At 32.8% G+C, this 16,602-nt stretch overlaps 1 protein-coding gene across 6 annotated transcripts in view; it reads left to right on the top strand.

Moving 5' to 3' along the window:
- Positions 1-16,602, top strand: part of LOC111630976 (CTD small phosphatase-like protein 2) — a 149,893-nt gene that overhangs the window by 72,778 nt on the left and 60,513 nt on the right. For all 6 annotated transcript variants that reach the window (XM_023375147.1, XM_023375148.1, XM_023375149.1 and 3 more), the window contains exon 7: positions 1,528-1,639. In XM_023375147.1, coding sequence (XP_023230915.1) covers positions 1,528-1,639 — 112 coding nt within the window. The remainder of the gene's footprint in view (positions 1-1,527; positions 1,640-16,602) is intronic.

Raw genomic sequence — 16,602 nt, 5'->3', positions numbered from 1 at the left:
CCCATCTAAAAATTTTCTAATTAGTCTGGAAACAGGGGAACCTAATTCTTGCATTCTGTGAAAATGGATAAGAATGGCTGTAATGTAATAATCTTAATCTTCACTATCGTTACTTTTTGCCCAAGCAATGCCGGGCTTATCTGCTAGTTAGTTTATAACATATACTTGTTTAATTAATTGATTTTGTTACTTATCAGTTATGTAACTCTATCTACTTAAACATACAATTGGAAGATATCTACAGTGGATGATCGGTTAATGAACAGTTTGGACAGTGAACAAATCAGATAACAAAAACTTTCATGAAAGATTTTTATGTTCAGACAACGAACATTTCACAGAACAAACACAAAAAGAAGCGACATAAAACAATGAATACTGATTGGTTTCCCTTGTCTCCAGTTAACAATCTGAAACCTTTCAGAGTGCAGAAGACGCTCAACCCGATACCAATCTGATATTATTCCTCCGATCTTTGAAATTCTCCATTGTAATTCCAGCTTTTTGTTTATCTTTCTGACAAATAGTTTTTTTATAGTTTTTGCAAGACTGTTGGGCACACTATAAGTTTTGTGTCAGTTTTTATTTTCTAAAGGTGAGAGTTTGTCCTATCAGATATTTGTTAACAGTTTAACACCAAAATTTCAAATTTCATTTAGGCCTCATGTTTACATAACTCTTGTGTGCACTAGTTGATTCTGTTTCCTGAGTTTTTGTGAGAGCTTTTCTAAACTTTTTATTTCAAAAAGACATTGATAATATTATGAAACCTAAAAAGAGTGGAGTGTCAAGAACCATGCTCACCTTAGAAACCAAGCAAGAAATAATAGCCAAGGTAGAGAGTGGGCAGAAGATGGCAGTATGGCTTTGAACAGGTCTACAATAGGCACAATCTTAGCTAAGAAAGATATAATCAAGAACACTCGAGCATCTAAAGGAGTAACGAAAATCACATCTGAGAAACAAAGATGTACAGTACCATCTATGAAAAAATGGAGAGATTGCTTTTAGTATCTTATTACATGTAAATAAACATAGAAAGTATATAATTTTTTTATTTATTTTTGGGGGTTTCCACAACGAATTAATCAAATTTCCATAAAAATTACGGTAAATCGATAATCGGTTAAAGAACAATTTGGATAGTGAACAAAGTCTTGGAATGGATTATGTTTGTTAACCAATCACCCACTGTATTTTCAAAGCTTCAGACATCAACAGAAAATGAAAGTATTCAAAATTTTTATTTTATTATGTATGTTTGATTTAGTTAATGTTAAAACCTGATGCGGGTCCCTAAATGTCGCTTTTATGTTTTGAAAATATTGTGTATTCAATTGTTGCTGTTGGAAAAAGTGTGAATGGTGTGATTTATTACATATTAAGTTCCAGCTTACATATTGGAAGAGTTTACAATGACAAACTGCTATGAACCCTGTAATTTAAAAAAGTTGCTAACATTTGATTATATTTTGTGAATTGTAATTCTAGTTTGAAATGTAAAAATTTTAATATAAACTTTTTCAGATATTATTTTATTAAGCATCTACCACCACTTACACCCGAAATGAGAGCTCGATGCCCAGCTCTCCCATTAAAAACTCGTAGCAGTCCAGAATTTTCTCTAGTATTAGATTTGGTAAGTTAAAATATATCAAATAATTATGCAGATAATTGAGTGAATAATTAAATAAATTATGTATAAAGCTTTCATTATAAACTATATTTTTTATGATTAGTATTCTCAAATTGATCAAAATAGAAATAATAATAAAGCTATTTTGTAGCTGTTTAATAATACTTCTAGATATTGAAAGTTATTTCAGCAACTGAAAATTTCACACTTTAATGCAGCTCCAGCAACATAAATTTAAGTTAAAAATGTTTGTATTTATTAATTTGTTAGATCTTCCTCATTTATCAAGTACATAATGGATAAAGAACAAGCATATTTTGAATATAGAACAAATAAATTTAAAAATACAAAAAAGGATATATTTAAAATTTAAATTTAAGCCAAAATTAAAAGTAAAAATAATGAACAACTTAAGCCTGGTTTATAAATGCAGTCTTATGGTGTTTAAGATTTCAAGGAACAACAAGAAGCATTATTACTTTGATGATTCCTCTGAAATTTATTCCTTTCTAAATGAAGAAGTTACAGCTGTAGATGTAAACTTCTGCAATGTGGACACTTGAGCAATCACTTGGAAATCACTTTATGAAATACAACTTGTCAAATTTTTAATTTATTAATTGTATCTATTAATTTAATATCTATTCATTATTTTTACTTGTAATTTTATTCTGAAATTTAAAAAAAACAACATAAAAAAAAATTTATTTGTTCTGTTTTATTTAAAATTAGCTTGATCTATATCAGTGGTTCCCAATTAGTGGTACGCGTACCCCCAGGGGTACGCGCGGCAATCTAAAATTGGTCGATTTAAAATTTAAATGCATGAGATGAAGCAACCAAAAGAATAATGGGTGGACCATCAAAAATTCGGCAATTTACAACACGATGTCGAATGCACAAATTTGTTTATTTATAACTAAAAATATTCTCGAAATTTCATCAAAAAAATGCATTTGTGACAATACCTAAATGAAATTCTTAAGCAAGAAACAAAAATTGTACAATTAACACAATTTGTGTTAATTGTACAATTATCATTATCATCTTGTCAGCGAAGCGGCAATAAAATATTAACTACCATTTTGCACAACATACCTCTGCAAGCGCGGATTTTCGGCCAAGACAAACATGAAAACTAAACATCGTCATCGGCTTCGACTCGAAGATGACTTGAGACTGAAGCTGACCAAAAAGCAACCATATTTTACAAAGTCATGCAAAGAAAATCGTGCACATTTGTCGCATCAAAATTAAATAACCTTATGTTATTTTCATTATTATTAGAATTGTATTTTAAAGGTAATAAATGTAAGAAAAACTTATTCTATTTATTACTAGCTATCTACCCACAGCTTTGCCCGCATTATATCGAATTTTCTCGTGGGAGTAAGATATTTTCTCGCAGTAAAATGTAGCCTATGTCCATCTCCAACATGTAAGCTATCTGTGCCAAATTTTATTAAAACCTGTTTAGCAGTTTAGACGTGAAAAGGTGACAGACAGAATTGCCTTCAAATTTATAATATTAGTATGGATTAATATGGATTTCTGCTTTAAGGGGTACGCGAGTTTTAGCTCTTTATTGAAGTGGTACACAGGAAAAACTAATTGGGAACCACTGATCTATATGTATTTGAGAACTGAGGAAAGCCCATCAAATTAGGTTGAAAATGGCTTAGTTTAAAGCAACTCCAGCAACATAAGTTTAATAAAGTGTGAAATTTTTAGTTTTTGTCGCATTTCTTCCAGTTTAAGTATAATTCAGTTATTTAAATAACTGAAAATTAATTACTGTAAAAGTCCAGAAAGTTAAAAATTTGAGAAAATTTTATAAAATATAACTATTAGTATACTTTTAATTTTTATATATAGTATGATGGTTGACTGATAGAGACAATTATTTCTTATCAGAAAATCTACAAAATGCATGTGAATGATGAAATATTTATATTACTCCTCATTGTACAGGATGTTAGGATTGTGATTGATACATTTTGAAAGGTGTAATATATGTTAATAAATTAAAATAATTAAACATTAAATTTAATGTATACGTGTGGGAGGTGGCAACATGGGTTGAATGTATGGTGGCAGGAAATGAGACCACCATGTTTAGAGCTCCAGAGAACCAGTGAGATGTACCAGTGTTCAGTTGTATGTGAATAGAGTTGTTTGTGTTACCTGATCAGTATTACCATATTACTAAATCATTTATAATACATGGTTGCAGCATAAAGGATTATGTATCACATTGTAGTGCCAGAAGTGTTTAATTTTCATCCTGAAGATTGAAGAGCATGGATAGGGCAATTTGAATGATTTTGAACTGCATCTGGACTCCATAATAAAAAAGCTGACCAGGTAAATTCTTTAATATACTTAATGGGCCAGAAAGCCAAGGAAATTTTGGCATCATTTAGTCTCTCAAAAGAGGATAGAAATGACTATTCCAAAGTTAAGGTGGCATTTGAAAAGTACTTTATCCCAACTAAAAATGTTATATACAAAAGATATAAATTCTATTCTCGGTTTCAAGAAGAAGGAGAAACAGTGGAGAACTTTGTAACTTCATTATATAGTCTCGTTAAAACATGTAATTTCCCTGCTTTGTTTCAAGATGAAATGATTAGGGACAATAGTTTGCAGCATTAGAGACAAAAAGGTTTTGGAACATTTGCAACTAGAAACAGAATGGAACTAACTCTGGAAAAAGCAATAAACACTGTGAGACATGCTGAAACAGTGAAAAAGCAGCAAGAAGCTTTTAAGAACAATATTGGGAATAACATATATGCATTAGGCAAATCTGCATGTAGGGAGAACGTATTTTCGAAGCTGGAAGCTATCGACAATTCATTTACTGGAAACAATATTTCAAATTCCTGTTATTGGTGTGGAAAACCTGTGAAACATACTAAACTAAATTGCCCTGCACGTAAGGCAGTGTGTAATAAGTGCAAAATGTAGGTCATTACACAAAGCTCTGTAAAGCTAAAGTGAGTATAAATGAAATAGAAGAACCTAACCAAAAGTCATTTGAAAGTGAGAGGATAGTGTGATAAGGAGTTAGGAGAAGAGGCAAAGGTGAAATATAAAGAATGATAGGATAGATGGTGAAAGTGGAAGAGTCATGAGCATCTGCCCCGCATTTATTGAACAAAAGGTACAAAATACAAACAGTATATAAAAATATTGTACAGTATACAATGATGAAATGGCACAAGATTGACCCAGTGAGCAAAACAAAATATAAAATACAGATTACAAGATATTGTGCATTAGGTACAATAATGTAACATAAGCATAAGATACAGAGCCAAGTGATTAAATACAAAATACGTTATAAGATACAAGTCCAAAATAGAATGCAAAATACATTATAAAACATACAGTATAAAATGCAAAAGATACAAATTACAATATAAAATACAAAATATACTTTAGGAGACAAGGTACAACATAAACTGCAATACTAAGTAAGATACAAGTACAATATAAGATGCAAATACAAAATAAAGTTTAAAATATAATTAAGTAGTTCAAAGACCTCGTATTCTATCTCGCAAGGATATACATTCATCAGGAATCTTGATTCACAATATAGACATTGGATAAATCCATTTTACCCAACCCACTTTTAAGGTCGCAGACTTGGCATTGAGGTCACCTCCTATTAGGATAGGTTTATCTTTGTATGAGTTCAGGAAGTGATGAATGTCTTCAATGGCCATCTCAATGTTAGTGGTGTCTGGAATGTAGACAGAACATATGCAAAGGTGTGTGTTATTGTTTGTAACACAGATGGTGCTAATGTATTCTGTGGTGTGTTGGGAGACAAGACAGGCGGTAATGTTTTTGTTCCTGATGATAATACTAGCCTTGATGCGATAGCCAGGGTCCTGAGCTGGATAGACTTTCCAGCATTAAACCTGACTATCATGTTGTTAATAGTGTAGGGCTCTTGGATCATGATGATGTCTGTATTGTATGCAGTACATTCGAAGTGTGAATGAGGAGAGAGCAGGCAGCTTTGCATTTCTGTGCATTAATCTGTATTATTTTATAGCTGCCTGTGTTCATATTGTGAAGGGGTGTATTATTCATAGCTAACCCTACTGGCAGCTTGTGTTTTCATGCATTTGATTATGGGGCACTGTTGAGAGAATGCATTATGCGCGATCTTATGTTTGCTCTCTTCTGGTAGTGTTACTGGCCTTCGCACAATTTAATGGAGTCCTGATGGGCAGCTCAATGTCTGGCCTGCTCTGTGAGTTGGTTGTAAGAAAAATGGAGAACACCATACTTATCAACTTTAATGAATACATAATCTTATACAAAGGATACATTGATGATGTGCTTATTGTATGGAAGAACGACACAAAGATACAATTCTTGAGCCAAATGAATTCCAACCAGCATGGTTTAAAACTGAACCTGGCTACAGATTAGTAACAATGAATTACATTTCTTGGACATTAACATTGCATTTCTGAATGGATCACTGTGCACAAAAGTGTATATAAAGCCTACTCATGATCCAATTGCATATAAACTCTCTGCCTTTAGGACTGTAATCAGAAGAGCATTTCTGTATTGCTCTAACATGATAGATATGATAGAAGAGCTGAATAGAATTAAAGAAGTGGCAAAAGTGTTGGGATTTGGAGCAAGAACAGCAGAATGCCTAATTGCTGCATACAATGATCCTAGGAAAGGCAAAAAGAAAAAACCTGATGGATGCACCAATATCACGAAGTTTACATATAATAAACATCTATCCACAGTTATGAAAGAAATTGCAAATCACAAAAGCACTAATATTGTATACAAAAGAGCTCCAACCTTGTATACGTTACTCAGAAACAACAAAGAAAACCTTAAAGAGAAAGAACAACCAGGAGTGTATGCAATACCGTACATGAACGACCAATTGGGAATAGACAAAGAATATATAGGAGTTACAAATAGAAACCTGAATGTAAGGGTGAAAGAGCATAAGTATGACATTGCAAAAAGCCGAAATACAACAGCATTATCAAAAATAGCACAGATGAATGGGTCCATGGTTAAATGGGATGAGGCCAGAATCATTGCAATGGTGCACTCACCAATGCTTGCATCCACAACAGAGAAATGTGAGATCTACAGATCTAGCTTAACAGAAAAATGTTTAAACTATAAAGATGCAACCATTTTACCTATGGCATGGAAGTATGTAATCAGAAAGAACTCGTAAGATGATACATTCAGCAGGCTGAATAAAATTATATAACACTCACCAAATAAACCATCACCAGTTCATAACCAAACAGAAAAATTCTTGCTACAAACGTTTTCATATATATGTATAAGGTTTTATATTCTTCCGAGAGACGACTCGACAAAGGAATTGGACCAAAATGTGTTGCTCTGTATAACAAAGATATTTTTTTTATTTTGTTAGATTAAAGTTACATTCCGTTTTAAAATGTAATCGACACTCACCTGTATAACAAAGAAACGACATTAAAAGTTCTTATTCCGTTTCACAATATATCGGTTCCGCCATACTGTCTTTGTTTCGACTCGTGCCGATCACAGCGCGACTCGCGGCCAAAGTTATTTAGAGGAAGAGAGGTTTTTCTCTTTACATCTCCCCCCCCTGGGGAAGAAAATTTTCAGAATAATTTTCGCTGATCATTTCCACCATCTTCCATTTCACTGTCTTCCAATACAGGAACTGGCATAAGTTTTGTAATATGGTAGAGGTTTGGGTCAGCTTTTCTGTGTCCAGTATCTATCTTGTATATTGTATTTGAAATTTTATCAATAATCTTATATGGCCCTACTTTCAATTCATCCAGCTTTTTCCTGTTTAACTTGTTCCCATTTTCTACATACACCATGTCTCCTACATTGAATTCACAGTATTTTAGCCTTTTATCAAATAATGTCTTATTGTAATTGTGTGATTTTATTGTATTCTCTAATGCTGTCTTTCTATCCTTATCCCAGTCACTAAGTGATATATCTTGTTTTATTTCATTTGGTAAAATTGTAACATCTGTACCATATAAAAGATATCTCGGTGAAAAACCTGTAACGGAGTGGTTTGTTTCGTTGTATTTGTTTACACATTCTTGTGCTATTGTTGTCCAAGCTTTCTTCTTTCCTCTTTCATTTATTTTACATCTAATTTTGTTTACTAATGTTTGATTTAGTCTTTCATTCAGGCCATTTGAAAATGGTGCATTTACTGCTGTAAATACTATAGGTATATGTTTGTCTTGTAAGAATTTCTTGAATTTTTCCGAATTAATTCCTGGGTATTGGTCAGTAAGGATCATACCAATATTCTCTGTTTTTGTTATGTCCTGGACTAATTTTATAAAATCACTTGCACTCTGTGTTTTTGATGTTTTAATAAATGCATATCTTGTAAAGTGGTCTACCAGCAAATGTAGGTATCTTTTTGTTGATCTTGAACCTCCAAAACCTCCAAAACCTCCAATTGTGTCAATGGACATTATCTCAAAAGGCTTTGTAGCTGGGCCTAGATGAGACATAAATCCATATTTATTATGTCCCCTAGATTTGTTTTTTATGCAAATTTCACAGCTCCTACAAACTTTTTTTATATTAGTTGTTAGATTTTTGGCTGTATAGAATGGACTAATTGTCTTCTGCATTTGTTTGATTCCAATATGGCACAGGGCTTTCATGTAAATTTTCCAATAGTTTGACACTGAATTGTTCTGTAAGCCATATCTTTTCTTTTTTTCCAACCTTCTTAAAGTATAATTGTTGTTTTTGAATCAATTTGCTTTTTTTTTTGTATATCTATATTTTTATTTTGATCTGATACAATATCTTCTAGTTTAAGTAGGTTTACAACTTTTAATTGTTCATCTGTATTTGTATTTGATTCTAACACTGGGTTTCTACTAAGGCAATCTGCTTCCAAATTTTGTTTTCCAGGTGCATATTTTATTTTAAAATCATATTGTGATAGATAGTATGTCAAATCCCCTAATTCTTCATCAGTTCTTGATTTTAAATTCATGTTCTCCAGTGGTTTGTGGTCTGAATAAACTGTGAATGATTTGCCAATTAGCCAGTATTGCCAGTATCTCACTGCTTCTGCAATAGCTAGACATTCTAAGTATATTGCTTTCTTTTTTTGTTGAGCTCCATTTAATTTCTTTGAAAAGTAAGCCACTGGTTTTTCTTTTCCATCAGGTTGTATCTGTTTTAAGATGGCTCCAACACCAGCTAAAGAAGCATCAGTATAAATGTTTATTGGTAAATCTTGGTCGAAAATCTCCAGAACTGGTTGAGAGCATAATAGTTTTTTTTACCGTTTCAAATGTCTTTTGGCATTCCTCTGACCAAATGAATCTTTGATTCTTTCTGAGTAGATTGTGCAATGGCTCTAGAATTATTGCACTTTTTGGTATGTAGTCATGATAAAAGTTAATTTTCCTTAAAAATTGTCTTACATTTTTCTGAGTTTTTGGTGTAGGAAAATCCTTTATTGAGATTAAGTTGTCCTTCACTGGTTTTATTGAATTATTTTGAATTATATGTCCCAGGTATTTCACTGAGTCTGATGCAAATGTGCATTTTGTAAATTTTAATCTAAAACCTTCTTTCCCAATTGCCTCCAATAATAGTGATAAATGTTGTATATGCTGAGCAAAAGTTCTTGAAAATATAAGTATGTCATCTATATAATTTACTGCAAAATCAGTTAGTTTATACTTTCTCAATATATTACTTAAAATTCTCTGAAAAATTGCTGGCGAGGTCTTCAATCCAAAGGGAAGGCATGTCCACTGATAGTGTCCTTCCTGTGTTACAAACCCTGTCTTTTTCCTGTCTGCAACTCGTAAAGGAATAGACCAGAATGCAGAGTTTATGTCAAGAGTTGAAAAAAATTTGCAATTTCTTGTCTTTATGAATAGATCTTCTATCAATGGAAATGGTTGGGCTTGAGGTACTACGATTTTATTCAAATCTCTGAAATCTATACATATCCTTGACTTTTTTTTTCTCTTCTTTTTTAAATGCTAAAGTAACAGGTGCGGCAAATGGGCTGTATGATTCTTCTATCAGTTTATTATCTAATAATTTTGTTATTTGTTCTTCTATTTCTTTTTTATCTTCAGTTGTACATCTGTAAGGTCTCTTACTACAATATTTTTCTACTGTTAGGTCTATCCGTGCTTCATATCCATTGACTTTGCCAACATCATATTTGTCATTTGCAAAAACTGGTTTATATTTTTCTATTAGTTTATTTATTTCTGTCTTTTCATCTTCGTTCAAATGATTTATCTTCATTTGAAAATTTTCTACTATGACATGTTCATTAAAATTTATTTTGTATTCTTCTGATAAGCTTTTATCTTGTTCAGTATGTAATTCTGCATTGATTTCTCTATTTGCACAAATTTCTTCCCTTTTCTGATTTAATTTTTGAGTTATTTTTAAATTTTCATCTTGAATTAGTCTGAATGTTTTTATCAAATCTAATCCTATCAGAAAATCATAATCGAAATTTTTTTCATTAATTATATATACATCTACCCATTTTTCCAATTCAAAGATTTTTATTTTTAAATTTGTCAACCCACTTGTCTTTCTAACACCATTAATTGTTACTAGGTTTGCTTCATTCAAATTTTTTTCTGTTCCTGTTAGTTTCAGTAATTTAGAATTAATCAGAGACACGTTTGAACCTGAATCATAAATCCCATATACTTCTAATTTATCGTTTAGTAGTAATTTGACATTTATTAATGGCGTTACTATCCGTTTTTTGTGATCCATCTCGTTTAACTCAGTTCCTATTCTTGTATTGTTCACATGTCTAGTATTTTTTTTCTCTTTTTCATCCTCTTTTACTTTAAACCAGCATGTGTCTTCCGGGTGATAGCGAAGACCTTTATTTAACTTTTCACAAATTTTACATGGGGAACGTTCTTCATTTCTATTATTTGTCTTGGCATTACCATATTTCCTCTTTGGTACATAGTTTTTTCTTTTTATCATGTGTTCATACTTGCTCACCTCATTAAACAAGCTGACTGTATCTTCTATTGCCTCTCTGTCAATCTTATTTAGAATGAATTCTGGTAAACCAGCTGCAATAAGATCCACCATTGTACCTGTATCAATTGATCTTCTCATTTCCAATAAAAGGTTTTCTTTTGTTATAGCGTAATCCAACAATGAACCTTCTCTATATTTAAATAATAGTGCACCAGTGACGGGGCTCCATCCCTTGTTTGCGAAAGACTCACAGAATTTTTGCTTCCACGTTAACCATTCTGCATTGATTGTTAATTTTACAATCATGGAACTGTACCAATCTGCACAACTCTTATCCATAAACAGCCTCAACATTTCAATTTTCTTCTCATCTGTTTTTACATCAAAGCATGTGCATTCCTTTTCAAAAACATTAATCCACTTGTTTGCATTCATATTTTTGCTTGTAAATTTTTCCAGTACGAATCGTTCTGCAACATTTTTTAAGTTTTGCGGTCTATTTTCCTGCGTATTTTCCATAAATTTCTCAAACAGTTTTCCTAATGTATGGGTTTCTTCTATCCGTGCTATATTAGGCTCTTGATTTAATTCTTCTAAAAATTGACCGTCAAACTGCACGTTTCCATCCTCATCTAGGTAAGTATTCTTAAGTTCCCCGTTCAATGTAATCCACACCTTTCTTATTTGGTATCTTTTTACTAAACTTTTCTTCACTTTAGTAAAGGCGTGTGTTTTTACTATGCCTGTATGACGATCCGCAGGACGTAGTTCTTCTGGTATTACATACACTTTATTGTCACTTGTGGCTATTGAAGTTATACCATGAATGTTTGATTTTCCATCACTTCCTGGTAACAATGTGAACTCGAAGCAAAGTTTTTCCATTTTTCAGTTAGAGTTAGAAACAATAATGTCGTTTTATAAGGTTTTATATTCTTCCGAGAGACGACTCGACAAAGGAATTGGACCAAAATGTGTTGCTCTGTATAACAAAGATATTTTTTTCATTTTGTTAGATTAAAGTTACATTCCGTTTTAAAATGTAATCGGCACTTACCTGTATAACAAAGAAACGACATTAAAAGTTCTTATTCCGTTTCACAATATATCGGTTCCGCCATACTGTCTTTGTTTCGACTCGTGCCGATCACAGCGCGACTCGCGGCCAAAGTTATTTAGAGGAAGAGAGGTTTTTCTCTTTACATATGTAATAGACATCCTCAGATATTGATGGTATCGAACTAATGGCTAGTAGAATAGAATGGTTTTAAAAGTTCCGTTTAACTACGTAATTCAAATACATTGCATTAAAATTGAAAATATGTAAAATATTTGAAACATATCCAAATAAATAATCAATTGATTTCACATAGATCATGACATAAATATCTTAAATTATTAAAAAATTTAAAGTATCTTTGATGTGCATTTCAATCATTGGGATCTAGTTAAAAAAAATTGCGCGCCATGCTGCGGAAAGCATGTCCATTATATAAAAGTGTTATAAAGATTGTTATATACGTAATTAAATACCCAGTTTTTTGAAATATATTGAAGATGGCTTCGCAGGCTCAATAAAAACCGGAGATACTACAAAAAATTTTTTTATATATTGTATTGTGTGGGGTTACCATATTTTATATTCTATTTTATTTTATTTAGTTTATTCTTATTTATTGTATTAATTTTGTTATGCTTGTTTACTTAATTCGATTTCAAATTACAGCATATGTTTTAAATAATATAAGCTTAAAATTTGAATATATTATTCGAAAAGCTATTGATTTGAACGTCTTTAGCCTGATAATGACCCATAGAATGAGTTGAAAACATTTGTTCAGCAGAATAAATGAGCTTTCTCAGTATTAAGGTGTGATGACTTTATAAAGTTAAAGAATTTGAGTGTGAATAAGAGTGTAAGATTTGGAAACTGCTTCACTGATTAAACTGTTCATTATGTCGACATCATTATTGGGACGGTGAGCTGATGCACAGATAGTTTTGTACGCTAAAACAAACAGATAATTAGCAGATTCACAAATTTTGATTCTCTGTTCTTTGCAAACACCAGATATGCATTCTTCTGGACAGTTAACCAGAACAACGTCCAGGAGTTCCCTAAGTTTTTTGCGGATGGACAAGACATTCGAGCATGGGCTCTCTGCACCAGTGTTTCCAGAACTAGATGGACACACCATCTATAAAGACCCTTATACTACTTAAGCTACCTTAAAACTAATAACTTATAACTTAAATCCAAGGAAAAGAACAGAACTGAAAACTAAAATACTGCAAAACAGTATAACCAAAAAACAGGAAAATGGGGTTGCCTAGAAAGATGAAACTAACAGGGGGAACAAAGCACCTAATAAGGGAATGAATTACAAAGGGAAAATTAACTACAAAAAACAGAAACCAGGAAGAAGTCAAAATACTAAATAACACTGAAAGAGTTATGAAAATGGCTAAGCAGTTGAAACTGGCCTAGTAAAACCTAACTATGAATTTACAGCCAAAAAGGCTGAAGAACAACTCAGAAAAACCTGAAAAACTAAAAATACTGCAATGCAGTAAAATCAGAAAACCAGATAAACTCAAACTAGTTGACTGAGAAAAACCAAAATTATAGGGGAAACTAAACACCTGAAAACACATACAACGCATACAAAAAACTGGTGCTAACTCTAACTAGGGCTAGAGCGAAATTGGATTTCTTATTAGAATGCCAGAGAAAAGGTGTCTTCCCTATGACCATATACCACATACATCTCCCAAAAGGATGTGAGTCCCTATTACTGAAGTTAAGATATCTCTGTTTGAGGAAAGCAATTAGAACAACAAGAAGATGCATATATTCCAAACTCAATAAACTAATTAAAGAAGAAAATATTCTATTTGGGCAAAATGTATCAACGTTACAGGAAGCAAACAAAAGGGCCGTTATATATCAAGAAATTTTAGAGAAGAACCTGACAGTAAAGTACAGGAAGAAAATGAATTGGATTTTAAAAAAGCAGAGACCGCTTAGTGAAGAAGTACCTATAATCCCACTAGTATGTTGGGATACCATATCTCCACCTGATTATCTACTTGACATATTAGTGAATGGCCCAATGTACACTCCAGGTACCCGAAAGCCAATCTTGGATAGTGTGATGCCACATATTGAAAAGATGATCGTGGGCATGAAGGACACCCACAAAGAATACTACAGATGGAGAGCCACATTCGAAATCTGTTCCGGCCTCAACAAAACCCAAAATGAAGGATTTTGACGATGTTTACAAAAAACCAAAAAATGGCTAGCCAGAGAAGACATCATCGTTTTAAAAGCGGACAAGAGCAGAGCATTAGTACTGTTAAAAGAAACCACCTATAGAGGTCTGATGCAACAATACATCAACGATACGGAATGCGAGCCGATTAACGACGGATACGTTTACAAACTACAGGCTCAAGTCAAACGCTTTACAAAAACATCGCTTGCCAAGGAGCTAAAATTGAAAGGGACGGTAGTGGCATCACCAGACACACCTAAATTATTCGCCTTTGCGAAAACACAGAAACAAACACTTTCTCTTAGACCCATTTTGGACAAGGCCAGGTCTCCAACACAACTTCTTGAAAAAGTGGTTCATAACATTGCATCAGACCATATGAGGAATTACGATCTAAATGTCAAGAGCCCCGAAAAACTTATAAAAATATTAAGGCAAACATGTGTAACGGAGTTGGCCCACATCACAGTATGTGATTTTGAATCATTATACCCTTCGATCAAATTGCAACCTTGCTTTTGCGCTCTAAGGGATCTCCTAATGAACAAATTTAGAACATCTACATATCGAAAACAGATCTTGGAATTAGTGCATCTTATGTGTTACAACTCCATATTCCAATTTAACAACAAGACCTATTTACAAAAACGAGGGGTACCCATGGGCAGCCCGCTGTCTAGCGACTTATGTGAGTTGGTATTACGTAGATTGGAAGAAACAGTCATACCAAAGTATAGTTCTAATATAATTATAAGAGATATGTGGACGATGTCTTTATCCTGGGAAAACGAAACCACACATCAATGAGTTTTTGAGCCACATGAACAACAATCCATACGGGCTGACCCTGAAACTAGATCAATTAACTACCACCAATGCACACTTCTTGGACATCAACATCATGCTCAATGGTGGAAGTATTGATACGGGTATATATTATAAACCCAGCTACATCCCATGGTTTATACTGGCAAACTCAGTGGACCCGTACAATTATAAAATCGCAGCATTCCGGGCATTGGTTAGAAGAGCATTTACGCACCCTTCTAAGTGGAGTGACCCGATAACTGAGTTACAAAATATAGAACGCATTGCAGTTGCACATGGATACAGAAAAGAACTAGTACGAGGACTGGCAAATGCCTATTTACGAACACATGAAACACAAGAGGCACCCATTACTCAAAATGCTAATCAAGATTTAAACAGAAGATGCAACATCGTTGAATACAGCAAACAATTTCAAGCGTTATATAGAGAAATTGCAACTAAAACGAACACCAGGGTAGTGTACCGAAGAACCCCCAGTATATATCAATTACTACATAATGCAAAAGACAAACAGAACGATCTTAGAGCTCCGGGGGTATATAGTATTCCTGTAAAAGATGATTGATTTAAACAAGAAATGGTATACATCGGCTCCACGAAGCGTTCAATCCAACAGAGAATTAAGGAGCACAAATATGACATAGAACATGCTTGTTACACCACTGCACTATCCACCTACGCAACCGACCCGGATATTCAAGCAGAACTATCAAAAGCCAGATTTATTAATCTGGCTTTTGATAGATAATAAATAGAGCTTGATAGATTAATAAATAGAGCTTTTAATACGGACCACATCAGAGCACTTGAAGCCTTGGAAATCTACAAAGCTGGCAGAACAGGGAGATGTATAAACACCAAAGATGGCACCATGCTTTCTTATGCTTGGCGTTACGTATGCGAAGAACAACAAAGCGATGACGATACGTAACACGCGCATGAATTCGATTATAATTCAAAACTAAACATTCATTCTAAGAATGGAATCCAATTATTTTAACCTGAAGAAGACCTCGTCTGAGGCCGAAAACGTTTGTTTTTACGAATAGTTTACAAGTACTGGACAATAAAGGTTTAGTAAGTGCAATTTTAATTAACTACAAAAAGAGAACTATATAACTTAGTTAGTCTTGTCTTAGTTTAGGTCTAACTGAAAAACATCCTAAAAACTGAAAATTTACAAAATAAACCAGAGAAAAACAAGAAGGTAATCAAGTGGAAGTTGAAAAGGAGTAAAATTAAATTGATTAAATCAAAGAAACTAACGCCAAAACAGAAACTGAGCTGGTTAAGCCTAACATCTAAGCCTAACAGATGAAAAACACGTGAAAATGAAAAATATATATGATATGTTATGTTTAAAAGTGTTAGACGGTTGAACCTTATGGCATAGCCTTTGAAAAAGAAGGATGAAGAGTATTAGAGGAAGTGAGAAGAGGGAAGAAAAGTAAGGAATGATTAAAGTGACCACATTTTCATTGAGACAAAGCGGGACAAATGGGATGAAATGAGAATTACAATTTAGTTATATATATTTTATTGTATACATTCATATACTTGTACAAAAATGTATTTATTATTAATTATTGGTAACTATAAAAATATTTGTAAAAAATAATAATTTGAACATCATGATTTTTAATCAAATTAAATTTTTTATTTAAAAAAATTATGATTTTCTTTCACGGTCATATTTTTGATCCAAGTGAATACTTTGCAATAGATTCACATGAATAATTTCACATGAATTGGTCAAATTATATTTTACACTTAGTATAGATTTTAAAGTTTTAATGTTCAACTGCGTTTTTTCAGTTGTCC

The sequence above is a fragment of the Centruroides sculpturatus genome, unplaced genomic scaffold, assembly GCF_000671375.1.
Source record: "Centruroides sculpturatus isolate CEXI.00-Female unplaced genomic scaffold, Cexi_2.0 scaffold593, whole genome shotgun sequence".
Classification (NCBI taxonomy): Eukaryota; Metazoa; Arthropoda; class Arachnida; order Scorpiones; family Buthidae; genus Centruroides; species Centruroides sculpturatus.
This window is presented reverse-complemented; position numbering and strand designations above follow the sequence as displayed.